This window comes from Podarcis melisellensis, assembly GCF_964234715.1.
Source record: "Podarcis melisellensis genome assembly, chromosome: Z".
Lineage (NCBI taxonomy): Eukaryota > Metazoa > Chordata > Lepidosauria > Squamata > Lacertidae > Podarcis > Podarcis melisellensis.
The window spans coordinates 14,777,573-14,805,467 of record NC_138547.1 but is presented as its reverse complement, the minus strand read 5'-3'; the positions used below and the strand labels follow the sequence as shown (position 1 = coordinate 14,805,467).

The 27,895-nt window shown below is 46.1% G+C and overlaps 1 protein-coding gene across 2 annotated transcripts in view; it reads right to left on the bottom strand.

Annotated features, from left to right (window-relative positions):
• The window catches only part of DDX31 (DEAD-box helicase 31), a 67,786-nt gene that overhangs the window by 33,185 nt on the left and 6,706 nt on the right, over window positions 1-27,895 (bottom strand). For both annotated transcript variants that reach the window (XM_081897168.1, XM_081897167.1), the window contains exons 6-16: window positions 26,817-26,881; window positions 26,332-26,376; window positions 24,872-24,913; window positions 23,072-23,136; window positions 20,914-21,033; window positions 20,470-20,576; window positions 19,627-19,868; window positions 18,513-18,674; window positions 16,371-16,430; window positions 9,384-9,434; window positions 1,399-1,538 (exon numbers count right to left, since the gene is read on the bottom strand). In XM_081897168.1, the coding sequence (XP_081753294.1) occupies window positions 1,399-1,538; window positions 9,384-9,434; window positions 16,371-16,430; window positions 18,513-18,674; window positions 19,627-19,868; window positions 20,470-20,576; window positions 20,914-21,033; window positions 23,072-23,136; window positions 24,872-24,913; window positions 26,332-26,376; window positions 26,817-26,881 (1,099 nt within the window). The remainder of the gene's footprint in view (window positions 1-1,398; window positions 1,539-9,383; window positions 9,435-16,370; window positions 16,431-18,512; window positions 18,675-19,626; window positions 19,869-20,469; window positions 20,577-20,913; window positions 21,034-23,071; window positions 23,137-24,871; window positions 24,914-26,331; window positions 26,377-26,816; window positions 26,882-27,895) is intronic.

Here is a 27,895-nt window from a genome sequence, read left to right as displayed (position 1 = left end):
TACACATACAAATCCCGAAGGCATAACCCAACAAGTCTCCTCCTCTACCACATGTTGTAACTAGCGAGTACTCTTTTCACTTTTTACTCAGTTATGAGGCCACCTCCTATTCTGTTTCTCTTCCTATTCTGCAGCCTCTCTCATACCTCCATGTTCATCTTTGTCCCCATTTGCACGCCTCCCCTGCTGTCCTTTTCTGCATCTCCTCCTTTGCACTCCCCCATTTTCATCTGCACCTTCTCCCCCTCCTCTTTGCCTCCTTTTACCCCTTGCAAACAGACCACCACCATTTCCACACCACCTCCTCCCTATTCTCCTACATCTGCAGATTTATGTTCCTACAAGTTTAAGATGAATAGCATCTTAAAAGCAAGCTTGTTCAGTTAGAGAAGGCTAAGTGATGGATGGTGTACATACATGAGTGTTTGCTTGTTAATAAAATACTTGCTGTAAATTACTGCATTCTATTTGGAACTTTATCTTGAAGGCAACATTTGCTACCAGGAGTGAAGTGATATTTTAGCGCTATTTTATCACTCACCCATGTGGCAGCTGAGGAAAGGAAGAGGGGGAGCTTTGAGTAAAGCAGGGACATAAGGACAATGAGAAGGAAAAAGTTGCAGTATAAAACAACGGCAGAGGTTTGAATAAGGCATGGATAGAAAAAACACTGAGAGGAATAAAGTGGTGGTCTTAAGCAAAATTTCAGCCCAGCTAGAAGTGAACTGAGAACAGCTTTGTTGTTTAAGCTTTTTGGTGTTGGTTTCTGTGTTGTACCCATCTCCACTTAAAAAAAAAACAGTATTTCTTCCTCCCCAATCTATTCAAACCTCTCCTGTTGTTTTAAACCTTCTCGCTTCCATGCAATGGTCCCTATTAATGGACTATTAATAACAATAACAATTAATTATTATAAGTAATCGGTTGTGTCCAACTAAATTCTACTCTGCATTGCCCTACTGAAATTAATGGGCCCACATTAGTCATGTCCACCAATTTGAGTGGGTCTACTGTGAGTAGGACTAGCACTGGTTTCATCATCATCATATCATCATCATAATTTCTTCCGTTTCGGTTTCTACAGCCACAGCAGGCGCTGCAACCTTCCAATAGCTTGCCTTTACCCCCAAAGGCAAACTCCTCCATTGTCTCCCGAGACACAAGGATGCCAACCAACTGAGAATTTCATTAATTCTTTTTTTTGTAATGATTTTTTTTTTAAATCTCTTTGAGAATCATACTTCAGCTGTCATTAAAAACATCCTTCTAAAAAGAAGGTAGCAACTACCATCCATTTGTAATGAGACACAGCAGTGCAGATACCTTATTATTGGTTTAGCTGGGAAGTTTGGTTGGAGAGGAGAGGAGTGCGGGGGGGGGGGGGAGTTTGTGACTCACTTAATCTTGCAAGAAGCCAAGAAGTTGACATATTCCGCCTCTGAAGGTGCAAGGATGAGCAGGCTGTTCCCGTGACTGCCAATCCGAGCTGTCCTCCCAACACGGTGGACGTATTCGGCAAGCGAAGCTGGAGGATTATACTTGAAAAAAGAAAAGAAAAAATAATGTGCGAGAGAGAGAGAGGAAGTTTGGAGAGTGGAGGGGAAGAGAAGGAATTAGCAGATTGCATGGGTGGTTAATTATCAGAGAGAGTGCTGTGTCTGAGGTCATTTAGAAAAATAAATCCCAGGTCATATCAGCTTCCTTTTCCAAGAAAAGAAATGGCTTATCAGAACCCATCATCCTCATATCCCCGCAACCATCATTCACAGCTACAGTGGTAACAAGGGTTTTTTTGACATATGAATATGACACATTGGCCAAGCTGTCTTCTCACCAATTTTTTTAAAAAACAAAATTTGTTTCTATGCGGGGGGGTGGGGGCATTAGTGACCTATTTGCTTCCTTTCTTAATATGCATCAGCTGCTCACCATAGGCACGAGACAAATAAACCGAGAGAGCGCACCTGAGTTGGTTCCCTTAAAATTATATTGGCTTAAGTATACAGTAATTGGCTTGCTTAAAGCTTTCCGAGACCTGCTACTCAGCAGAGAGATGCATTTACATAGGCTTAGCTTTACAGTGTCATGGCATTTGATGGCTGATTCACACATTACACTGCTACCGTATATGTACCGTACACTGAGTGCACACTTCAAAAATGTTAAAAAATGACAAACCGGGGGAGGGGGGGGAAGCTGCATTCCATACACTTGCAGGACTGCTTCACACATGCAAGGTCAAATCCTTAGGATGGACTACTACACAGGGCAATCACTCATATGTGCGGATCGGGTTTCGCAGACCGACTGATCGGGTTGCCCCCCCCCAAATCATTTCAAAACACGCATCTTCTTTTTTGCAACAGGTTCCAGTTTATGCTTTTAATTAGCAAGCAAAGGAATCAAGGGCAGAGAACTCAAATGACACCTGAAGGTGAGTGTCATATTGTAGCGGCACCATATTTATTAAATTAATTTCTGAAATGCCATCTTGGGGGTGGTGGAGACTATATGTAGCTGAGTGCCAGAGAATCTGCTCTGCACACAGAAACTTCCAGGTTCAATCCTTGGAATTTCCTAGCAGGGCTGGGAGATATCCCAGTCTGAGGGGAGAGAAGATAGCCATCTTCAAATATCTAATGGGCAGTCACATGGAAGATGGAGGCTTGTTTTCTCCTGTTCTGGAGGCTAGAACCTGAAGAAATAGATTCAAGTTTCAAGAAAGGACATTCCGACTAAACACCAGGAAGAACTTTCTGACAGTAAAAGCGGTTCAACAGTGGAATGGACTCCCTTGGAAGGTGGTGGACTCTCCTTCACTTGAGGTTTTCAAGTAGAGGTTGGACAGCCATCTGCCATGGATGCTTTGGCTGAGATTCCTGCATTGGAATCTAGACGACCTGCAGGGTCCCTTCCAACTCAATGATTTTATGATTGAATGAAAACCTGGAGAGCTGCTGCTGGTCAGTACAGGCAACACTGCACTAGATAGATCTGTTGGGGAGGAGCAGTGTCCAGTGCACAGCGGAATGATGAAAAGTACGTGCCAACATACTCTATATTGCTTTATTTACATTTCAAAGCTGGTAAGTTACAGAAAAACATCTTCCCTCTGCCGGAGCAGAGAAAGCGTCATCTCTCCTCTAAAGCACGGAGAGAATCACAAACTGAAACTGCAAAGAACAGTGAAAAACAGGAAACCAGTGTACGTCATATCCAGTCTCCCGTTCCCGTGGGAAAACCTCCAACAGTACAGACTCTGTGGAATGTAAACAACCTGTCTCGTGACAAGCACTTCGCTGCACAGAGAGGAAAGCAGAAACCAACATCCTCCCCCTTTCTGTGAACATCTCTGGGCAGCGTGTTCGTACAATATCAGTACAAACCCAACTTCTGCACATAGGTACAGTGTTGATCCCTCGATACAATCTTGGACAATACATCAGCAGGAATTTCATTACCTGGCATATAGGACACCGTTACGAGTCCCTTCTGAATACGTTCCCTAGCATGTTGCAACTTCAATTGCAAGTGCTTCGTGCTTTGCTTACAACCTTCAGAATTCAGCAAAGCCAAACATGCTTTGTTGTCCTGGTAAACCTGGATTGGACATTTGACAGGAATTTTCATGTCTTTGCACAATTGTAACAACCATTCACAATCTTTAAGTGAATAAGACAGTGCATTCAGTTCAGCTTCACAAGTACTTAAGCTAACTGTTGTTTGCTTCTTGCACGACCAATCAAATAGACCCTGATTGTACTTATAGCAAACTCCAGACGTACTTTTCCTGTCTGTAGTGTCACTTCCAAAACTTGCATCTGCAAATATCTCAAGACCACCAGACTTCTGATTGTTAAATCTCAGTCTGTAATGCATAGTGCCTTTCAAATACCGCGCTATGCGTTTCAGAGCTTTCCAATCCTTAACAGTAGGATTGTTGACTTGTCTGCTTAGCAAATTACAGCTTACAGCAATGTCTGGTCTTGAACATCTGGCAATGAAGTTTAGCTTGCCTAGCACACTTCTGTACAGTGTAGTGTCAGAAAATGCTTCTTCAGTGTCATCTACCTGATAACCTGTTATCATCGGTGTGTCCACAGGGTTAGCATCCATCAGGTTTAGTTTGCTTAACACATCAGCAATTTTCCGTGACTGGTGTACTAGAATGTTACCATCTTGATCTCTCTCTATTTCCAGAGATAGGTAGTTGTTTACCTCACCAAGATCTTTCATGTCAAAGTGCTCTTTCAGTTGAGCTAGGGCGTTATTGTACATTGTGACATCTTTCCAAAAGAATAAAAGATCATCAACATAAAACAAACAATACAGTTTCTTTTGCCCCTCCTCTTTGACAAACACACATGTATCAGCTTTCCCTTGCTGAAAACCTAGAGAAAACAATACTTCAGTGAGTTTTGTGTGCCAACACCGTGCACTTTGTTTGAGACCATAAAGGGACTTTTTCAGAGCACAAACAAATCCCTGTTTTACCTGTACGCCATCAGGTGGAAGCATATAAAGTGATTCATCTAGAGATCCGTACAGAAAAGCTGTATTCACATCATGGTGACTAATGTGTAGATTCTCCTCTGCAGCTAGCTTGAGCATAAGCCTAATGCTCTCATACCTCACTGTGGGTGAGTAGGTCTCGTGATAGTCTTCACCTGGTACCTGTGCAAAACCTCTGGCTACCAATCTGGCTTTGTGTCTGACTATCTTGCCATTTTGGTCAGTCTTCGCTTTGAAGACCCATTTGCTTCCAAGCAATTTCATTCCTGGAACTACTGGAACAAGTTCCCATGTTTTGTTCCTTTCCAAGGAATCAAGCTCAGCCTTCATGGCATTTAACCATGGCTCAGCTTCCTTTGAATCCAAATCCTGGATTTCTTGGAAACTTGAAGGTTCAAAAACCTTCTTGGAGCTTTTAACAGCTGTTACTGCTATCTTAGCATACTCATCAGCAAATCTCTTTGGAGGTCTGCCTTTTGTGGCTCTCTGTGACCTACGAATTAGCCTTAAGTCTTCAACACTCTCCTCTTCCTTCTTAGGAGAAAAGTGACCTATTGTGAACAATGGTTCTTCCAATTCTTGATCAGAGCTTTCAGAGGGTCGCATAGAGGCTTTCGCACTCTTGAAATCCTCTGAATCACTCGATTCAGTTTCAGAATCAGAATCAGAACCTTCATCAGTGGGTGTGGGTTGTTGCGGTTGCTTTTGACTATCCTCAGTCTCATCACTGTCATCAGGATAACATTGAAAAATTCCCACATTCTCCCCCCACTTGGCATTGTACTCAACACTTCTTGTGAGCTTAATCTCCTTAGACTCAGTCATCATTATTCTGTAAGACCCTTTCTGATAACCTAGAAAGATACCATGCAATCCACGCTTGTCTAATTTGGAGTTTTGTGGTGAGTGAACCCACATGTCCGAACCAAAAATTTTCATGTGTTTGATGTATGGCTTCTTGCCAAACATCTTCTCATAGGGGGTACAACCAATCGCTGAAGATAACCTGCGATTATAACTGTAAGTGAAACATGAGAGAGCTTCGGCCCAATAACTCTCTGGAAGATTTGCATCATGCAGCAAGGTTTTTAACCCTTGAAGCAATGTTTGATTTGCTCGTTCCGCAAGCCCATTCTGCCATGGCGAGCGAGGACTAGACAAATCGTGTTGAATTCCTTTCTCAGCCAGAAAAGCTTCAAACTGCTGAGAAGTGAACTCTCCCCCCCGGTCAGAGAAAAGAGTCTTAATCTTCTTACCATGCACATTTTCCAACCAAGCACAGAATTCCTTGAACCTAGGAAAAGCCTCTGATTTCTGCTTGAGATTATACACAAAAATATACCTGGAAAATGCATCAACAAGAACCATGAAGTACCTATTTCCACCCAAAGAGGGCGCTAGTGGTCCAACCAAATCAGCATGAATAATTTGGTATGGTTCTGTAGCTTGCCTACTAGACACCTTACCTTTCGCAGCCATTTTCACCTTGTTTGCTGCGCATGCCTTGCACTTCATGTGGTACCTGCAGGGTTTAATAGTCATACCTTCAACCAAGGCAGGCATTTTAGATACTGCCTCAAAATGCAAATGTCCAAATTTCCTGTGAAAAGCATGAATACAATCTGCATGCAAACTTTTGTTAGAACCTGCAATGCAACAAGTGTCATCCTGCATAACATCATCATAATACAAAAGAAACAAACGATCAACAAATTCAGCATACAATTGATAATCATTTTTCTTTGTGATGATGCACCTATTGTTCTTAAAGGAAACGTCAATCTTTTTCTCAATCAGCTGTCCAACGCTGAGCAGATTATGTTTCGCGTCCGGCACATAAAGCACATCCTGTATCGATAAGTCCAAACTGTGAAGAACAACAGTTCCGTAGCCTTTACTGGGAATCGTGTGGCCATCTGCCTGGTGAATCGCACCTTCCTGCGGTGTAAAAGACACGAACAATCGCTTATCGTTGCACATGTGATGCGTTGCAGCTGAATCAACAACGAAGAAAGATCTAGACGTCTTCTGGACCTCTGCAACCTCTGCAATCTTTGCGACCTTTGGAGCGTAGCGTGAGACCATTGCCATGTGCTGCGTTGTCCTGGACACCGGACCTTTGCCTTTGCTCTGGCCTTTTCCACGCGATGAGCTTCCGCTGCGCTGCTCTGTCTTGGCTCTGGGATATTTGCATTCCCTCTTCATATGGCCTAGACGTCCACACGAGTAGCATTTCACTGCCTTCAAAGCTTTGGCGCCATCTGGTGGTTCCACTGCACTATGGGATGATGACTGTGAAGTCTCCCCCTTTCCCATGCAGCCAGCACCTCGGCGATCTGCTTCATTCTGATTCATGGCAGTATCACAGGCTACTGTGAGTTGAGCATTTGGCTGATCAGTGGTATCAAATTCCCCACTTGCTTCATCCAGCCTTCTGCAGCTAGCCATCATGACTTTGGCAATTGCCTCCTGCGTCATCTATGCTGCTTAAATCAAGCTGCTGTATACATGCTGCGTCTGTGTACAGCTGCTTCAATCCAAAGGCAAATCAAAACAGCCTCTGCCTTGCCTTGAGCCTCTTTGCTTATCTGCAGCTGCTTCAAACTGCATTCCCAAAGGCAAGTTCAATAGCGAAAGTCCCCAAGTGCTTTCTCTACTGCCCTTTAATTCTTGCTGCGTCATGTCTGCAGCTGCTTGAAACTGCAGCATTTGTAAAAGTTACTTTCACTTTCCCAGCCATCCAAGCCACTACGCTTGTGCCGTGGAAAACGGCTTTAAAAGTTCAAAGTCCAGCCTTAAAGCCATTAATTAGGAGCTGGCAGGCTGCCCGGAGCAGTAGCACATACCTTCATCAATCATTTTGACGCGCAGAGCAGATACCTTGCGTTCCGTCTCTCTGCTGCTTTCCGATCCTCTGCCGGCACTTCGTCTCTTGCTCCTTTGTTCCTCTGCCAGGAGCCCGACTTCTGAAGTCCATCCTCAAAACACTGCATTTTTCTGGGCCCATAACCAAATGTTGGGGAGGAGCAGTGTCCAGTGCACAGCGGAATGATGAAAAGTACGTGCCAACATACTCTATATTGCTTTATTTACATTTCAAAGCTGGTAAGTTACAGAAAAACATCTTCCCTCTGCCGGAGCAGAGAAAGCGTCATCTCTCCTCTAAAGCACGGAGAGAATCACAAACTGAAACTGCAAAGAACAGTGAAAAACAGGAAACCAGTGTACGTCATATCCAGTCTCCCGTTCCCGTGGGAAAACCTCCAACAGTACAGACTCTGTGGAATGTAAACAACCTGTCTCGTGACAAGCACTTCGCTGCACAGAGAGGAAAGCAGAAACCAACAAGATCAAGGGTCTCACTCCATATAAGGCAGCTTCCTATGTTCCTGGAAAGCACCGCACAGACTCCGTGGCAGGGAATCTGCTTTGCATGCAGAAGGTCCCAGGTTCAATCCCCAACGGCATCTCCAGCTAGAGCTGGGAGAGACCTCTTGCTTGAAACTCTTAAGTGTTGCTGCCAGTCAGTGTAAACAGTACTTAGCTAGACCAAGGGCCTGAGTTAGAATAAGGCAGATTCCCATGTTCCTATCTAGTACAGTCATACCTCGGGTTGAAGTAGCTTCGGAATAAGTATTTTCGGGCTGCACGCTGCAGCGACCCAGAAGTAACAGAGCGCGTTACTTCCAGGTTTTGTCACTCGCGCTTGCGGTCCAAAGTGACGTCACGCGAGTGTGCAAAAGCAGGTTGCGTTTGCTTCTGGATGAGAATGGGGCTCCGGAACGGATCCCGTTCGCATCCAGAGGTACCACTGTATGAGCTTACTCTGCCGTTTCCTTATTCCCTCATCAGAAACCTAAAGACCGATCAGCGACAGCCCCGTTCCATCATTTTTCCCTGTGCCCTCTGGCATGCCTTCGACAGGCTGCAGGGCCACCCGAGACACACAGAGAGTAATCTAATTGCTTCCCACAGGTCTCTCCTCGGGCTTATCCGGATGACCGAGCCAAGCCTTCTGGACAAGCAGCAACTTCCCCAGGGTCTCCAACACACTGTCATCTCATATGGGGGGGGGGTGTCAACCTGCAAGCCAATCCTGCACCTGAAAAGAGGCATGACCATTCGGGAAGGAGGCAGCATTTATTTTATTTATTTATTAAATTTCTAAACCACCCTCTCTTATTTACAGGTCAGTGGAACACCTGCTGTTAGGACTGGCGAAAGCATTTATGTTTAGAGGAGTATGTTGGTGAGATGTGCATGCTCATACATGGGGGCAAGTGTGTGCTTTGTATGCCAGAGGTAGGGAAGCTGAATGCAGCCTCCCAGGCCTCTGTCCTAGGACACTCCTCAGACTACACCCCTCACTTGCCCTGATTTGAGCGGTTTTGCCTGACTGGGATATGTCCTTGCTCTGATGCGTAGCATAGGAAACTGCCTTACACTGAGTCAGAGCATTCGGTCCACCTAGCTGGTGACTGGCAGCACATCTACAGGATTTCAGGATTTCATTCCCGCTCCCCCCCCAATACGCTGCCTTGGGAAGGATGTGTAGCTCAATCACAGAGCACTTGCTTTGCATGCAGAAAGTCCTAGGCTCAATTTTCCAGTTTCTCCTGTTAAGAACCATCCTGCACAGCAAATGACCTTTGGGAAAGAATCATGCCAGAGGCTGATTCTGGTTTTTAGATCTTGAGAGGTCTAGCTGAAAACCTAAGTAGAATCAACAAGCCTGATGCCTGCCCACTGCCCACTCCTGATGCACAACCTAGAGCTCTGCACCAGGTTTCCGTGATGTTGAAGATTGATCCCTCCACCCATCAATCACACAACACACACATGCACAGGAAAAAAAGGAAAGAAAAACTTACCTGTACAATCCAGGTAACCTGTGGCAGGTCTAATCCACGAGCAGCAACATCCTTTGAAAAGGAAGTATGATGAGCTCAGTTTTTATAAAGGTTTACGTTCACTACATTTATTATGGTTTATCCTGTCATTCATCCAAGGTGTTCAGGAGCAAATTACAATCAATCAACGGTGGAGATGTTACACTAAACTGGGGTTTGACACTCTATGGGAAATTGGGGCGGGGGTGTAGAGAAAGGGGAGAACCTTAACCTCCAAAAAGCTATTGCAACAAAGAAGGAAACAATTCTAAACTCAAATAAGAACATCCTCTATAGACCCACAAAATGGAAGAGCTAAACAAAAATGCTAGCAAGGGCCCGTGAACAACAATTCCCAATAAGTTGGATAATTAAATCAAATAAATATATGCATGACCATATGTTCATAAGTTGTTATATAAAAAGATATTTCAACCCAATGCACTATGAAGAATGCATATCCACAGCCCTTTAAATAACACTTCAGGAAAAATACGAAAAAAGTGCAATATTAAGAATGAGTCCTATGCTCATTAACTTGATTTCAACAAATGACACACTACATCTGAACCGGCAGCTATGGTTTGCATTTTGTTTCTGAACACTAACTTAAAGCAGATTTAGAAAGGCAAAGTACAAACCATTGTTTACTAGGAATTAACTCTCTTGAAGCCAAGCAGGAAAGGGGAAGTGTGTGCAAGCAAAGGAATTGTTCCCAGAGTAACAAACGTTTACACCTGAACCAAGCCAGAGGTGCGAGTCCTAACCTGTATCTGTCCCTTTGATCTCTGTGCTGAAGCCAAAGTTGTATGAGTTACATTACACCCTCTTCCACTTTCTCTTGGACCTCTAGCTGTGAAGTCTACCTGGATACACCTTCTTGAGGGGCAAACTGGCTCATTTGTTTCTCCTGATTAATTAGCTAGCACCAGAGACTTCCTATCAAAAAATGGACTTACTTTAATAAACAGAAGCTTTCTTATTTCATACTGAGTCTCAGCCTGAACACTGTGTGTTTAAAGGTTTGCTCCAGCCATATGCCAACAAAACTTGGGATCTTAACAGCTGCAGAATCTGGGGCTCATGCATTCCTCAGCATGGAAACCTATACTGGCGGGTGAAGAATCCCTAACGCCAAATAAGAACACAAGAAAAGTCCTGCTGGATCAAGCCAATGGCCCATCTAGACCAGCCTCAAGTTCTCACATGGCCAACCAGATGCTTCTAGCAAACCCGCAAGGAGAATCCAACCACAAAAGCCCTCTCCAAGTGGAACTGCAATTAGCGATCACAAGTGTTGGAAGAGGATTTCCAATTTTTGTTTTTATATATATAAAAAAAGCGTAACTACAAAATAACACTTTCAATCCAGGTCCAACCCAACCTTAGTTGAGCTTTCCTTTCGTAGCACCAAAAAAAGGGGGGTGGGTTAAGGGATTTAAATTGGATTTGACCGATCGCTTCAGCTTATTAGATGCCATTATGCCAAGATATTGGATTTAGTTTTAAGGAGCTGCCAAGTTAAGAAGGGGGATTTATTACACCCAGCCGCGACCGGCGTCGAGTCGCCGCCTGTTCCCAGTCCACTTGATGAAGCAGATACACTGCCAAAAGAGGTTATTAGTTTAAGCAGATCAAGGCACAACACCATGCAAAGCCGTAATGAGTATGCAAATATATCATCTCTGGTTACAGCTCTTCGCCAGCATGGTTTTTGCTCTCTTCTCCTGCAATTAAAACCAGCTGCCTCCCAACACAAATCGCACTTGCATTCACTCACACCCCTCACGCACGGTCATTCTGATTCTGCAGGTGCAACTAGAGCCACATCTGCACCATACATTTAAAGCACTATGATACCACTTTAAACAGCCATGACCTTTCCCAAAGAAGCCTGGGATCCGTTTGTTGTTAAGGGTCCTGAGAGTTGTTATGAAAACCCTATTCCCCTTCCGAGAGAGAAGTTTAACAATCAATTCCTCTTCCCAGGGCTCTCAGGCAAAGGCAATTTTTTGTACTCCTTGTCTGCCCACCACTGGCACAAGGCCCCTGAACATTTGTCCAGAAGAGAAAGTGGCTCTTGGGTTCCTGTCCCTGGTTTGGTGCAACAAGACAAGGAATCCTGAATGAGCATTGAAGCAGCTGGACCCTGGTGTCTCACACACCACCCTTTAGGAACTGGCTTCTAAAATGAGACACAATCTATTCATTCCTTGCCAAAATGGCGCGCTCAGTGGTCCTGGAAGCTGTATCCTCCTCTTAAACAAAAGTTCAGGTGGTGGGTGGGGCAGTCTCAGCAGTGAGTGTAATGCTGGAGAGAGAGGAAGAGGGTTCAGCCAGTAAACTCATGCCATGGACTATGTGCCCTGGGGCTTCAGAGTCCTCATCAGGCACAGAAGGGAATAGCAGCCTACAACTCCAGCTCCTACCATTGGCTAGCGGTTTGAAGCATCTAGATCGGTCAGGCCCACTATCAGTGCCCTGATTGGTGCGTTAGGGGAGGAGGTTAATTGAGAAGCACCTTCTACCCCAGGCTGGCAGAATGTATCCTCTGGGTTGGCTGGACTGGTATATTCTGCCTTTGCCTGGTTGAGGGAATGGGGCCCTCATGGCCTCTTTCAGATTTCATTTCAAGGCCTCACTCAGGCTTTGTCCTCCTTGGTGGTTTTGTGCCTGTTTTGAAGGGTGGTAGGACAGAGATCTTGATTACGTGGAATGCTCATTTAACCCAAGTTCTCGCCACCAGCCACCTTCTCTTCTCCTGGGAACTTTAGCCAAATGAGATGATTCAGTTGGTGTGTGATATCACATATACACACCATTAAGTTAAAGTCTCATAACATTTTATGGAAGTGCTGTTGCTGTTCGCAGAGAATCTGGCCCCATCTACACTATACACTTAAGCAACATCATACCACTTGAAACAGTCCAGCCCTCCCCCAAAGGACTGGGGGACCTGTCACTTGTTAAAGGTACTGAGAATTGTTAGAGAACACCCACCAATTCCCCTTCCAAACTTAAAATTCCCAGCATGTGTTAGCAATCAGTCCCTTTTCCTAGGGAACTCCGGGAACTGTAGCACCAGGAGGGAAATATGACTCTCTGGAAACTTCTCAGCACCCTTAAAGCATGATGGAAACTCTAGTTTGTTACGGGTGCTGAGAATTTAAAGAGATACCCTTCTGGAGCTACTATTGTACAGCTGGCTAATTTCTAAACATACACACTTCTCTTTATTATCCTCCATCCAGAAAAGCAAAGATATTACAAGTGGTACCTCGGGTTACATACGCTTCAGGTTACAGACTCCGCTAACCCAGAAATAGTACCTCAGGTTAAGAACTTTGCTTCAGGATGAGAACAGAAATCGTGCTCCGGCGGCACGGCAGCAGCAGGAGGCCCCATTAGCTAAAGTGGTGCTTCAGGTTAAGATCAGTTTCAGGTTAACTACGGACCTCTGGAACGAATTAAGTACTTAACCCGAGGTACCACTGTATTAGAGTTCAAAGACACATCTCTGCCAAGTGAAAAACACTGGAGAAGGATTGAAAGCAAGGTTGCTGAGAGGGCGTGGCCTGCAGAAAAAGAGGGTGGGGCTTGTTAAGGGGTGGGACCTGGGGAGACTAGTAGGCTGGAGTTTTTGCTGGGGGGTCTACATGCAGTGACATGCACATAAAGCCCCCATTAGGTGGAGAAAGGAACAGCGGCACCCATGTCTTTCCAGTAGTATGAGCCTCTAGATTGGCCTGGTATAAATACCATGAATGGCAAGGGCTCAAAGTTAGTTTGCTGCACTTCCATCTCCACCGCTGGAGCTCTGGAGTTGAGGCAGGGGTGTTTTAAAAATCTTTCCAAATTTGGATCCTGTGTACAACCCCAATGTTCAGGACCCAGCAACACCCCCAAGATTTAGGGACAGAAGAGAGAGAGAAAGAAATCTGATGAAGTCGTTCCTGAAAGGGCACTCAGTGATGAGGCCTTGAAGGCCTTAGTCTTGACAATTGGCAGCCTCCGCAAGGCCTAGAAGGTGCAGATGGAAGGCAGCTCGTTCAGGTGCCAGGCTGTCAGTTGGATTAAAATGACTCATTTATTTACCAAAAAGAGGCACACACAAAGCGCTTTAGCTAAAACAGGGGGAAGCGAGAAAGAGAGGCAGAGTCGGGGGGTGGGGAGAGAGAGGGCCAAGCGGAAGGTAGGAGCTCTCATGACTTCCCAGCCTGCCAAGAGTCATTACAGCTGAGTGTCGAAAGCCATCAGCGGGGAAGGGACCCCCGTCGGCCAAGTGACAGATTGGGCTGCACGATTGGAGGAGGAAGGAGAGGGGGAGAGCGCAGAAAGCTGTCAGAGGGCGAAAGCGTTTGGCCGCGCCCGCCAGAAAACTGGCAGGATGAGTTAGCGTGATGGAGTTAACAGGCAAACAAATCTCCAAAATGATCTTCCTCTCACTGAACTTGCTCCCCCCCCCCTAAAAAAGCAGAGGCACCTCCCTGAGAAAGGCAAGCAAAGAACTTCAGTGAAGGAGAAAGCACAGACATTTCGCAAGAGAAGCCCTGGTCTGTTTTTCAAACGTTAATTGGCGTGTTTAGGAAAAAAATTACAATTACTGCATAGGAACAGCATAGGAAGCTCTGGTGAGCCATCTAGCTCAGTATTGTCTACACCAGGGGTTATCAACCTTGAAGGTTTTCAGGGCTGCCTCTTGCAAGGTGCCCCAGACTGATTTTTCATTATTATTTTTACAAAAAGCAAGTCTCTAGCCCTTCTAGAAAGAAAGTTATATGGCAAAATGTGCAGGCACACACTAAGCGATTTCTGTGCGGCTACCTCCTATATTTTTCCTCATACTGAGGAATGCTCCTTGTTATTAGACAGCAGCAGCAGTGTGTGTGTGTGTGTGTGTGTGTGTGTGTGATGTCCATAATCAGGACCAACAGGGCATAGCTGACTTCCCATGGTAAGCATAGTTGTTGTGGTGGTTCACTATTCAATTCTGTGTTATGCTGTGCTCCACAGAAGTCATTTTTGTGTCATGACATGCCCACTCCATGGCAGCCATTTTTTAACTGGCACCCCCAACACTCTCAAAATGCCCACTAGTCAAATAAAGTTTGGCTTTTACTATTAATTCCATAGTTTTGGAGGGGTGTGATTGCCATTATTGTTTTTGTGCCATAGAAACTGGCACAGGAAAATAAACAGGAGATCCAGGGGAAACATACTGGTTAGGACGGCAAATGGCAAACACAAGCTCATGGGACTCACACACTCTAGAGAAAGTCTGAAGCATAGGCTTTATACTCCTCAGGAGAAGATAATTTTGGGACCTGAAGGCAGAAAATCCAAGCAGCTTTCCTTACTACTCAGATAGTAGGAATTCAAAATAAAAATTAAAAAAACACATAAAAAGTCTTTCATTGGAGGTAGACTGATGTAGCTGCACCAAACGGTCCCAAACCGTAGGGCTGGCCAATCCTGCTTCTTCAAATAAAGGGAGGCCAGGTTACTCCAGCATTCCGTTCTCACAGTGGCCAACCAGATGTCCCAATGGGAAGCCCAAAAACAGGACCTCAACTATGGCAACTGGAAATCCATAAGGACTAGCCACATTACAGCTCTGGCAATTGGAAATACAGCTGCTATACCCAAGGGCAGTCTGCTGCTAAATATGGATGCTGAGGACAGACAAGAAGAGAAGGCTACACTCTTCCTTCTTGGTTAGTGAGCAAGTAAAGACACTGGAAATTATCAGCAGTGGGAGGGAATTAGCTGCTGGACCTTTGGGCCTGATCCAGTAGGACTCTTTGATGCCCACCTTGCTCTTATTCCCAAAACTTGCAACCATTTTCCAATTAAAAAAATAAATCATCAAGCAAAGCCACGTTATGGCAACCCAGAACGTCAGAGGTGGCCAGAACTTTTCAGCTCCAACGGCTCCTGATTGCTGTTAATTTACACATTTATGGTAGGCAGCCATCACTGAGACACACAGATTTCCCAGGCTTAACAGCTGCCATGGCTAAGTGAGCAAATTGTGTAGTGATGCAGCAGTCTGAAGCAGTAGAGAGAAAGATTACTAGCATCCCACAAGCAGTGATGGTCTTCTATCCGCCCTTGAAGCAAGTTTGAGTTTATAATAAAACAGGTTATTGTGCTTTGATCTCAGTATTCTTAGTTTTCTAAGTTAATCAGGACTAGACAGACAACAGACATGGCAACTGGAAATCCACTGGGCATGCAGTCCTCACTCCTTTATTTTGGACTCCTCTTACCCTGAATTCATTCCATGACTTTCCCTGCCAGATGACAAGATAAACTGTGTGTCAATTATACTTGCTCATATTCAAAGCTATGCCAGGGACTGGTTGGATGCTAAAGAATGGTGGGAGGAACCAGCTGGGGAAACCCCAAGGGGAGAAGACTCAGAGCTGTGATAGTGGGGGATGAATGATGATGAGCGGTCAGAGAGAGAAGAGGAAGGAGGAGGAGGTGCCAGAAGCTGAAGAGGTAACAGGGCTTAGGGAGCAGGGAGACTCTGTGACAGACAGCAGACCAGAATCAGAGGTAGAAGCTGAAGTAGAAAAGGAGGAAAGCAAAGAAGCAGAGGTGAGTCAGGCTTATGAAGAGGTATGAGTGTCTCCCCCTCCTGCTGTGATAAGTTCCCTCCCCCACCCCACCCCGGTCTCCCAGAACCAGGAGAGGCATCAAGTGGGAGAAGCAAAGACAGGCACGCAGGCACAGTCTCTGACTGCTTGGGAAAAAACCCTGCAGAAGAGGAGACATAACCGGCTGTGGAGAGGCAGGACTTTTAGTCTCAGCAACTGCCTCATGGGGACAAGACCTGAGTTGCTGTGCTCATCAGACATGACACTCCTGTGCAGATCCTGTTTTGCTAATGTAGAGTTAACTCCAGCTTACTTGGTGTGATGCACTGCTCAACCGCTCCTGTCAACTTATTATCCAGTAACTTACTGTGCAGAGTAAAATGCTCGTCTTTGATTGCAAGAAGTCCTGGAAGACAGACGTCCTCTCCTAAAAGAAATGAAGGGATTTATGAAGCAAGCATCCATGTGCTTTGTGAGAAAAATTAATCCTGTAGATGGGCAGGACATGGATCACGAAAGGTTACAAAGGATTTGGGGGTTTGGATAGAGCCTATGAGACCTGTCAATGTGAGAGGCTGAGGAAAAAAAGATTATGCAAACTAATTATAAATAATCAAATATGATGCATGTTTAATTGGTTTTTAAATTATTTATACTGTAAGCTCCTTGCAGCAGGGACCTATCTTATACTGCTCTAACAAAAATGTGCTTGGATAGTGCTACACAAATAAGTAGATTAATTAAAGCCATTTAACTGGTTAATCATTGGGGGGGATTTCAACACAAGGGGCTGGGCAATGGGAAAACTTGTTGGTTAGGTACTATCTTAGTTCTGCAACGGGGATGAAAGAAGAACTCTCAGACATGGCTTTCCCCTCTAATAGTGACTGGTAGATTTTAAATTAACTAATTTACTGTCACACTAGCCTTCAAGGGCTAGTATGGGCTCTGGCTACAAATCCACCTAACAAGTTACCTCATTCAACTCACATCTTACCACCTTCTTTGCAGGAATATCATGGGGGATTTTATCAAAAGCCTTACTGAAATCAAGATATACTATGTCCACAGAATTCCACCAAGCTGGTAACTCCATCAAAAAAAAGAAATAAGATTTGTCTGGCGTAACTTGTTTTTGAGAAATCTGTGCTGGGTCTTAGTATTCACAATATCCTTTTCTAAGTGCTCACAGACCGACTGTTCTAGGACCTTTCCTGGTATTGATGTCAAGTTCAAAAGTCAGTAGGTATCTGGGTCTTCTCTCCCCCCCCCTTTTTTTTTTTAAGATGGGAACATTTGGCTACCTCCAGTCTGCAGAGACCTCACCTGTTCTTGTTTACTTAATGCTTTCCATTGGCAGTAACAATAAAACCTTGACAGACCAATGGTGTCACTCAATATATTATAAGGCAATTTCCTAAGAGCTAAATCTGCATATCATATTAAAGGCACTTTTGCACCTAAAGTGCAGAAGTTTTAAAAATAAATAAACTCTGTCAGCTGGGGTGGGGGCTGATAATTAAGGAGAGCAGAACAGGCAAGGAAGAGGATAGAACTAGATGCACCAGTGTGCGCCAAAGAAAACAACAAGCAAAGGAACCCCCAGCAAAGGAACTTGTAGTGATGTGCCCAGCAGTGCTGTATGGGAGGCACAATTTAGCTCCATTAATGCCCTTAATTTGAAGATACAGGGGGCTAATTGCACATTGGGCCCTAAAAGACAGGATCTGCCCTCTGCTGCTGGCTTTGGAATGGTATGTTGGTTGTCTTAACAGCTGGGGTTTGCATCAGGCTAGGTGAAGCCCACTCTGCCTCTCTCGAGTTGGAGAGAGGTGAGGAATTCCAAGGGCAAGAAAAGCACATTTCCAGGTGCCACGGGGAAGGAGAAGACGAGGACATAACTGCAGCTTCTTTATTTCTCAAGGTGTAGCAGTTGCAACACAACTTGGAAATGTGACAGAGCCTCTTCCTGTTTAGCCATCCCACTGAGGCCCCCCAAGTCCTTTCAAAAACCAAAGTTGTCCAATGACAACTTCATAGATGAGTGAGGATTTGAACCCCAGTGTCTCCTTAGCCCTAGCTTGGCTCTCTAACCAGTACCCAACAGCTCTCACATTTCCTCCTCTCACACACAAGAAGCAGCACAGCTCAGTGGCAGAGCAGCTGCTTTGCATGCAGAGAGTCCCAAGGGAGCATCAGGTAGGGCTGGGAAATGTGCCCTGTATGAAATTCTGGAGAGTTGCTGCCAGTCAGTCAATACTGAAGCTAGGTAGACCAGTTACTCACTATTAGGCTGTGGATAGTATCCGAGAATAGACCCACTGAAAGTATAGACCTAATTTAGTCAGGGCTATCCGTTACCTGAATAGGACTAAGCCCCATTTCTTTTTAAAGAACAATTTGCCAAAAATGGCACGTGGAAAAAGCAGGATTCCTGATTGCCTTTGAAAACCTTCAGCCAATTTTGGCCGGCTCCTGAATAGGGGTTTTGGGAGAGTGGGCAGTTCACCTCTTGTTTCATGTCACCATGCAAGCGTGCGAACGTCAAGGGCGAAGGAGGAAGCCACGGCTGCTCAAGGTCCGCAGCCAAGACTTTGTGGAAGAGGGTGTGGTGAAACTCCACCTGCTCACAGCTGGAGAAGAAGACAATCATCTTGTTGCATTTTTCAAACTATGGGAATAAGAACAGACACAAATCAAGGGCTGAGCGTACTGTGGAATTGACAGAAGATAAAGCTATTGGTGGCTACTAGTAGGCCTCTAAATACCAACTGCAGGGAACTGCAGGTCCTCCTTGTGGGCTTCCCATAATGGGTATCTGGATGGCCACTGTGAGAACAGGATGCTGGACTAGATGGGCCACAGGGCTGATCCAAGCTGGATTGAAGTGAAGTGGAAAAAGACACACACACCCCACATACAGTGGTACCTCAGATTAAGAACTTAATTCATTCTGGGGGTCCGTTCTTAACCTGAAACTGTTCTTAACCTGAGGTACCACTTTAGTTAATGGGGGCCTTCCGCAAAGTTCTTAACCTAAGGTACTATTTCTGGGTTAGCGGAGTCTGTAACCTGAAGCGTCTGGAACTCAAGGTACCACTGTAATACTAAAATTCAAGGACATCCAACGAAATTGATGTTGGGAGATTCAGGGCAGACGAAAGAAAGGACTGCTTTGCACAATGCTCTAATTATGGAGTTTTTTCTCACAAGATGTAACAATGGCCACCAGCTGGGGTAGTTTTCAAAGAGGAGGAGACAAATTTGTGGAGGACAAGGTTATTATTGGTGGCTACGAATCACAATGACCATGTTTGGCCTCCATGGTCAGAGGCAGTAATGCTTTTGGATACTGGTCGATAGAAGCCACAGGATGGGCTTCTCCTTGTGCTTGGGTCCTGCTCACAGGAGGTCCTTTCTCACTGGTAGCACCTCATTTTTGTCCACCATGAGAACAGGATGCTGGCTAGATGGGTCACTAGCTTGATCCATCAGGCACTTCTTATGTTATTACATTCTAAATAACAAACCCTTAAGAGAGGGATCATGTTAAGTCTACTGTAGGAAAAGATATGGGGAAGACCCACCCATTAACCTGTCAGCCAACAGAACTAGAGCCTCACCTTCAACTTCCCAAGGATAAATGCTGCCAGCGTCACAAGCCTTAGCTTGCTTGGGACAACCACAACATTCTGCAGGAGGTTTTCCGGTACAGCAAATCCTCTTTGTTCCAGGCTCACTGGAGCGACACCGGCATCCTCCTTAGCACACGCTTCTGCCTTGGAAGTGTTTGACCCCAGTGATCCTTCCGCAATGGAAATGTAAACAGGATCTTGCAAGCTGATGTCAGCTAACCTCGAGACTCCTGTTTCAGGCAGGGGGAGGAATATTTATTTAGTATCACTTTTTCTTTATCCTCTTCTTCAACATGAAATGGCTCCCAGAGGAGCTTGCAAATATTAATGAGATACTGGTTGAAAACTGTATCTCAGGAGTGGGGAACCTCAGGGCCAGGAACAAATGTGGCCCTCTAGGCCTCTGTCAGGCCCTTGGAACTCTCCCCAGACCACAGCCTTCCCTGGCTCCTCTCCATACCCTTCTTGAATGCTTTAGCCTGGCTGGGATGTATCCTTGAACTCTGATCATGTGTGTGTACAGAAGCTAGTTTATTCTAAAAAAGTAAAATTGACATTTGCGCTCAGCCCACACTTTGCCTCTGGCTCCACCCACCACTAGCATGTCGCCCCTAGAAAGCTGCCCAGAAAGGAATTCAGTCCTTGGGCTGAAAAACGTTCCCTCACCCCTGCCAGAGCTGCTGGGGGCCCACTTAGGTCTCTTGCGTGGGTGAAGGTAGGGGTGGGGGAATAAGTTCCCTGCAACCAATGACTTTCTGGTCAACTTCCCCATCTGCCCTTCTCCCACAGTGGCTGCTGCAATGTAAATATGAGCCCCAATGTAGCACTTACCTTCTGTAAGCGTCGCCGACAAAAGAACGTTTTGCCGCTTCTCACCGTCAGCATTTATGGCATTCAGTATTGCAGTGACTGCCTTCTCAAAACCCAGATCCAGGATCCTGAAACACAGGTGAGAGATAAGGGGGGGAAAGGAACAGCACGAGGATAAGCAACAGATCCAACTTTCCTGGTTCATGGTGGCAACCTGGCATTATGGGAGCTCAGTAGCAGAGCATCCTCAGAAGGCCCCAGGCTCAGTCCCTTCCATCTCCTGCCAGGAAGGGCTGGGGAAAACCCTGGAGAGCCACCCCCAGTTAGTGTAGACAGTGCTGAGCTAGACAGACTCAATATAAGGCAGCTTCCAATGTTCTTACCTGCTGTGTGTTGTCTCAAAGATCCCACCTCCCTCATGGGCAGCTACTTCCAACAACTGAGGATGCAGCCAGGACTGCTTACCTGTCTGCCTCATCCAGGATCAGCCACTGGATGTGGCGGAAGTGAATGCATTTGGTGGAGTTGATATGGTCCACCAGGCGGCCAGGAGTGGCAATTAGGATGTTTATTCCTTTGCGTAATCTATTTTAAATTTAAAAAAAAAATCAGAAGAAGAGTGATTGAACACATGGGTAAAACAGACTAACTGTTAACAAAAGATCACACCTCGTTCATAAGCTCCTCCCTCCCTTTGTGATCTCTAATCCTGACACATACAAAACACTGAACCTCTTTGTTTGCCAAGGTTCATGGCTTTCGTATCACAGGTGAGTCAAGCCAGCTTCAGTTCTGCTTCCAAACCAGAATCCTTGAGGTATCCTGGACCCAAGTTGTTCAGGACTTTGTAAATCAAAACAGGAACCTTGATCCTGGCTCAGTAGCAGGTAGGCAGCCTGTGCAGCTTTTTTAATACTAGTGTCACATGTTATTGACACAAAACTCCCACCAGCAATGTGGCTGCAGCATTCAGCAGCAGATGAAGCTACCAAATCAGATCCAAGAGCAACCCCACAAAGAACGCATTACAGTAATCTAGGTTCAAGGTTCCCGGTGCATGGACTATAGTGGCGAGGCTACCCCAGTCCAAACCATGAACTTAGTCCTTCAGAGGGAGCACAACCCCATCCAGAACAGATAACTCTCCCATTTTCCAAACATGGGAACCCCCCACCCAAAGAGCCTCTAAGTAGAACACAGCATAAAGATAACAAACATCATGGCTGAAAGAAAAAAATGACATAAATCAGTAAAACAGTAGCATGAAAGCATGTAAAAACAAATTTAAAAATAAGGAACTCAAGATAAACTTTAAAGGGGTCCAATCTTATGGGTCAGGATATAGATTAGTCTTCACAAGATGTCTGAAGCAGCTCATGGCTGTTCCTTCACAAATGGCAGAGGGAAGGGTGTTTGTACAAGGGTGACTGCTTCTTGTTCAGCGCCCTGTGATATTCATAGAATTCTGCACAAGCAGAATTTCCCCAGAAGATCTAAGGCAAGGATACCCAACATGGTGATCCCCTGGATGTTGCTGTGCAAGAGCTCCTGTCATCCTTGACCATTAGTCATGCTTGAAGGGCCCAATGGAGTGGAATCCCAAGGTAGTTCCAGACACATAATCTACGCTGCCCTTTTCTGACTCTTAAGAACACACACACACTTTCTTACTGCAAAATGGCAACATAGGAAGCTGCCTTATACAGAGGCCAAATCACTGGTTCAAGCACAGTATTGTTTTTGTTGACTAGCAGCAGTTCTCAAAAATTTCAAGCAGGGGTCATCCCCAAACCCATCTGGATTGAACCTGGGACCTTCTGCATGCAAATAGATGCTCTATCACTGTTGATACAGTCCTTCCCTCTTAAAAAAGCATAACATGGTTCCAAACAAATAGGAAGCTGTGTTATACCTAGTCAGACCATTGGTCCTTCTAGCTGAGCATCATCTAGAGTTTCAGGCAGGGCACATTCCCAACCCTACCTGGAGATGCTAGGGATTGAATGGGGGACTTCCTGTATGGAAAACAGATGCTCTACCACTGAGCCATAGTCCTTGCCTCTAAAAAAATAACTTCCAAGATTCCAGTTCTTGTCATAAGAAGTTGCCTTATATCAAGTCAGACAACTGGGTTCATCTAGCTCAGTATCAGACACTGAGAACATTCCCAGTCCAACCTGCAGACTGAACAAAGGACCTTCTGCATGCCATACAGATTCTCTGCCACTGAGCTATGGTCCTTCCCTGTCCCATCAGTTGTGCAAACAGAAGAGCTTGCAAGAGACCTGGGCGGAACAGCAGATCTTTTGGGGGGGTGAGGGGAACGGAGAAGAGTAGAGAAAGAATCTTACACACACCGACAGGGATCACAGGCTAAAGAAGCTCATCAACATTTTACAACCAGAGAGAGAAAGATGAACACACTTCCTGCTGGCTCAGCTGTCCGTTTTTTGTAAGATCCACAGTGGGGGGTACTCACAGCCTGATCCAAAGTCACTCTCTCCCCACTAATAAAAAAAAGGCACCCTGGGAGAGAGAGAGTGACAGATGAAAGGGACTGGAGGAGAAAGAGTGAACTAGGAAAAAAATAACCCCTACAGGTTTTATGAAAGTGATGTCCTACCTGGCTTTCTCAGACTTTTTCTTCTCTCCTCCCATCAACACGCCAGGAACAATCCAGGTAAAGGGCTAAATGGAGGAGGGGGAAGGAAGGAACAGTGGTGGATAACTGAGAAAGTGGGGCACTCACATTTCAAACCAAGTTGCAAAGGCAGGGAGTTTGACAATGAGCGACAGGAAGCAGACAGGCTTTCCTTCGAAAACAAAAACAGTCCAGCAACACCCCAGTGATCTTCTTGCACTGATTCCTGCATTGACCAGAAGATCTCTGAAGTTCCTTTTGATTCTATTATCAGGTGTGGGGAACCTTTGGCCCTCCTGCTGCTGCTGAACTACAACTCCTATCAGCCCCAGCAAGCCTGGCCAAAGATAATGGGGGCTGTAGTACAGGAACATCTGGAGGGTCAAAAAACCCCAACCCAACTTGCTCTCTATATATGATCCACATGCCAACTGCAAAGCTCAGGGGACAGTTGGATATGTTCTAGCAAGCCCCCTCAGTTCACACAGCTTAAAATAGAAGGGGCACAGACCAGGACGTGAATCAAGTGGGTGCCCTAGAACGTGCTCCAGAATCCTCACGGGTTATTTCAAAGCAGTGGAGACTAGCCCATTAGGATGAATGGGGCAATGCCCCATTAACCTCAGTCTGCTCCCAGACAGTCCACCCCTGCTTGCCTTCTCCCTTACAACCCATCCAGGGGTGGTGACCCTGGCTGTCAGCTTCTGCCTCTAGTGTTGCCCCTTGTAGAATTACATAAGCGCAAGGCACTTATCCACAGTGGAGTGTCTCTGCTGCATCTCTGTATGTCACTTATCTAACATGTGCTCCTTCCTATCAGGAGGCATGGCCAGTACACACAGAGACGTAAAGAGCCAGGCAGTGGTGGCTGATGGGAATGGTAGGGTGGAAGGCAGGGAGACCAACTGTAGGCAGAGACAGAGCCTAAGACAAGCAGAGCCAACTAATTCAAGCCCCATCTCTGCAATCTTTCTCCTGCCAGCCCTCACTGCCTGCCTTCTTACTTTCATCTAGCCTGTCAGCTTCCTCCTCCTGGGTCTTAGTTTTGCCCTTTCAGAACTTAGCAAGGAGAAGGATAGCATCAAAACTAGAATGAGTTGGCTCTGCCTCCACATACTGTTTGGGATCCCTGCCTTCTGTCCCACTAGTCCCAATGGGCACCAGTCACCATTATTTAGCGGACAAGTCAATGCGGACAGGATCCCACCTTTGTCCATGATGTTGGTCTTGTAAGGAAGTAACGCTAAACAATGGCTTAATGTTACATGAACACGCACCCCTTGCCCCCAAATAGCACAGCTGATCACCTATGGTGAGCATGCATTTGCCTCCAAGTGACCAGGGAACTATTGTAGGTACAGAGAGACACATGCACCCCCGTTATAGTATACATTAATACAGTGCTATACAGAGGCTGTGCAATATCAGAACCATTGCTAAACTTTACATTCTGTTGGGCAAGCATGGCCAACGTATGCTGAATTTGACCATTCAGAAGCCCCCATCCCAAGACAGAAGGGGAAAGCTGAAGAGGATTGAGGAACCTCTGGCTACCTCTCTGCACCCCAAGCTTCTCTCCAATTATCTCGTATCTCCTTCTCTAAACAGTATCTTCAACCATGGGTCTCATGACACCTGTGGACCACAACTTCCGTCATCCCTGAATACTGGGCTAAGCTGGGTGGAGATGATGGGAGTTACAGTCCAACAACATCAGGAAATCAGAAGTTGAACAACACAGAACTTAAAATGACTCCTACTTCCCCAAAAGTAAATATTTACCTTTAACAGTTTCTGGACAGTTTCAAAGCTCTGTAGAGCTAGCTGGAGAAAAGAAGTGATTAAACCAAATTAATACACATTCACTCAAAATTTGCATTAAAACATCATTCTCCTTTAACCAGTGTGCTGTGGCACCCTGGGGTGCCTTGAATGATAGTCAGGGGTGCCACAGGAAACACTGGCCTCTGTCCCTCTTTCCTTCCCTCCCTCCCTTGATGCCCTCTCATCTCTGCCTTCCACAGCTGTTTGTTGCAGCAGCCCTGGCTACAAGCTCCCCAAGTCAATGGTGCCTCTGGGGCTGGCCAGGGGGTGCTGATTGCCAGGAGCTGAGGAGGCCTCAGAGTAAGCAAGCGCGTGAGGGAACCCAGCCAGCCACCAGCCTTGCTGTTGGGAATGAACAGACAAGTGGGAGGCCGGGCAAGCAGGCAGGCAGGTGCTGCGCTGGCCTTTATTGTGCTTGCTGTGTGCATGGCCTGCCTGGTAGCTGAGTGCCTGGTGCTGAAGGGGAGCCTTTCCGCCAGGCCCATCAGCACCCACTGCTGCCACCCAAGGTAAGGTGCTGGCCCCATGTTAACCTTTGGTCAACCTCTGATGGGCCACTAAGGCTGTGAGCATCCTCTTCCCAGGCCCTTGTGGGGTAGTGTGAGGAGGCACCTCTCCTTGGGGTGGGCAGCTCAGAGAGCAAGGGCGGTAAAAGTAGTTGCCCAGAGGACTCCCGAGAACAGAGAGGAAAAGAGCTAAGGGAACACTCCACAAAGGAGGGTGTTCGAAAAAGGGTGAGAGGCTGAAAGCTCTGAACGCAAGGGGTGACATAACTGGGCTCCTGACCCGCACAGGGTGCCACAGAAGGAATGGAGTTGGTCAAGGAAGCCATGGACTCAAAAAGGTTGAAAGCCATTGGCTCTCTTGCTATTGTTGTTGTTTGCATTTGTCTGTCTCAAGAGACAATGGAAGAATGTGCCATAGGGGGTAAAGTCAAACCATTGGAGGGTTACGGCGCCTGCTATGGCTGTAGAGGCCAATATGAGAGAGACATGTTCTACTGCAGGTGGGGCCGTTGAAGGCGTCCAGTTTCACTAGTGCAGATGCACCACAGAATTTCTTCTTTCTGTGCACTCCTTCCAGTGGTATACCCAGTCAGGCCAGTGGGTCCAGCTAGCTCAACACTGTCTACACTGGCTGGCAGCAGCTCCTCAGGGTTTCAGGCAGGGAATCCTTCCCAGTCCTACCAGGACCTGTTGGGTATGGAACCTGAGATCTTCTGAATGCAGAGCAAGCGCTCTACCACCCCTTCTCTCTCCCTCCTTCCCACCTTTCAACCACCCCTTCCCTCTCTCTGTGCCTCTCTCCTTGTTACCCAAAAGCAATTAGGTTGAAGGCTGCCTGCTGCCCCCATAGCAACATTACTAACCATGAAACCGGTGTGGTTAGGAGTTAACCACAAATGCCCAGCAACTTACCTCCCTGGTTGGGACCAGTACGAGAGCATACGGACCATCACTACGCTATGGAAACAAGAGGCATAGGGTAAGTGGCAACATTGGACACAGAGGAACGCGAGATAGAAGGGAAAGAGCCCTTGTCATCTTCGACCAACCCAGCATGCCACAATTCCCCGCAGTGCCAGAGTCTGCTTGGATCTCTCTCTTTTCTCACATGGTGCTTCCAGAAGAGCTTTTTTAGGGACTATCAGAAAATCTCTGAGGGAGCCACAAGTCATGCCAATGAACTCAACCTTCAATAGTCATTTTTAAAACAGCAAGCATCCTCCCATAAGTGAAAGGTGCAAGAGCAGTCCTTGGTCCTGGTGGGGGGGATGCTCTCCACCTTAAAGACATCATCCAAGGTTGTTGTAAGAATCACTGATAAATATGAAGTGGTTGAGAAAACCTGCTATTCTTTTTTACAAGGTGGAGAGAGAGAAAGCCCATTTCAACACACTCACCTTTATTTTCGGCTCTGCTCTTTGCAAGGCCTGTACTAGAGGGATTCCATAGGCCAGAGTTTTACCTTCGAGAGAAAAGATATTAGATTTTAACAGTCATAAGCAAAACTGTGTGTGGAGTAAGGCACAGTTGCCTTTTACACCCAGAGCATAGGCCTTTATAAAAGACCAATTTCACATATCTCCTCATTCTTCAGATTAGGAGTGGGGAACCCTCTGGATGTTGCCAGACTACAGTTCCCATCGTCCTCAGTCTGTTGGCCATCCTGGCTGGGGCTGATGGGAGTTGGGAGTCCAACAATGCATAGAGGGAAACAGGTTCCACAGCCTCCCCCGTTTCTCTCTGTCTCTCTCGGGAATGTCTCTTCTAAACAACAGGCATTCTTCCACCTTTTGCATTCATCTATCTCTCAAGAGGTGCCACCACACAACAAGATTGATTCCTTACAAATGCAGAACAAGTATTTTGTGGCACCTGTAACATTGCCAGTTCCAGTGATTGAAGTGGTTGAGTGGGAACATATGGGGTTGACTCAACAGAACTACAGATGCTGTTGGACTCTAGCCTCCATCTTCCCTGACTACTGGCCATGCTGGCTAGAGCCGACAGGGGCAGCGGGTTCCCTGTCCCTGCACCAGACATTTAGCCATTGACACGCCATGTCAAAGGTGGCTTCCCAAATCTAGCACAGAGCTTGCTCGCTTGCTAATGACATCACCACTCTTCTTTCCCCATGGTGGGCCAGAATCAATCAACTGCCCTACTTCTGTTAGATCCCTGAGACAACAGAGTGCCCACACAACTGACCATCACACAATGCAGTACAACCAAAGGGTCACTTTACACCAGGTGAAGGGAATCTTTGACCCCTCCATGTGTTGCTGAAAGACAACTCTAATAGTCCCTGCCTAGTATCTGGAGGGTCAAAGGTCACCTACTACTCTTTTTTACTATACAGTGGATGCTCGAGTTGCGAACGTGATCAGTGTGGGATGCACGTTTGCAACCCACAGCGTTCGCAACCCGCGTCTGCGCATGCACGGGTTGCAATTCTGCGCTTCTGCACATGCGCAAAGCG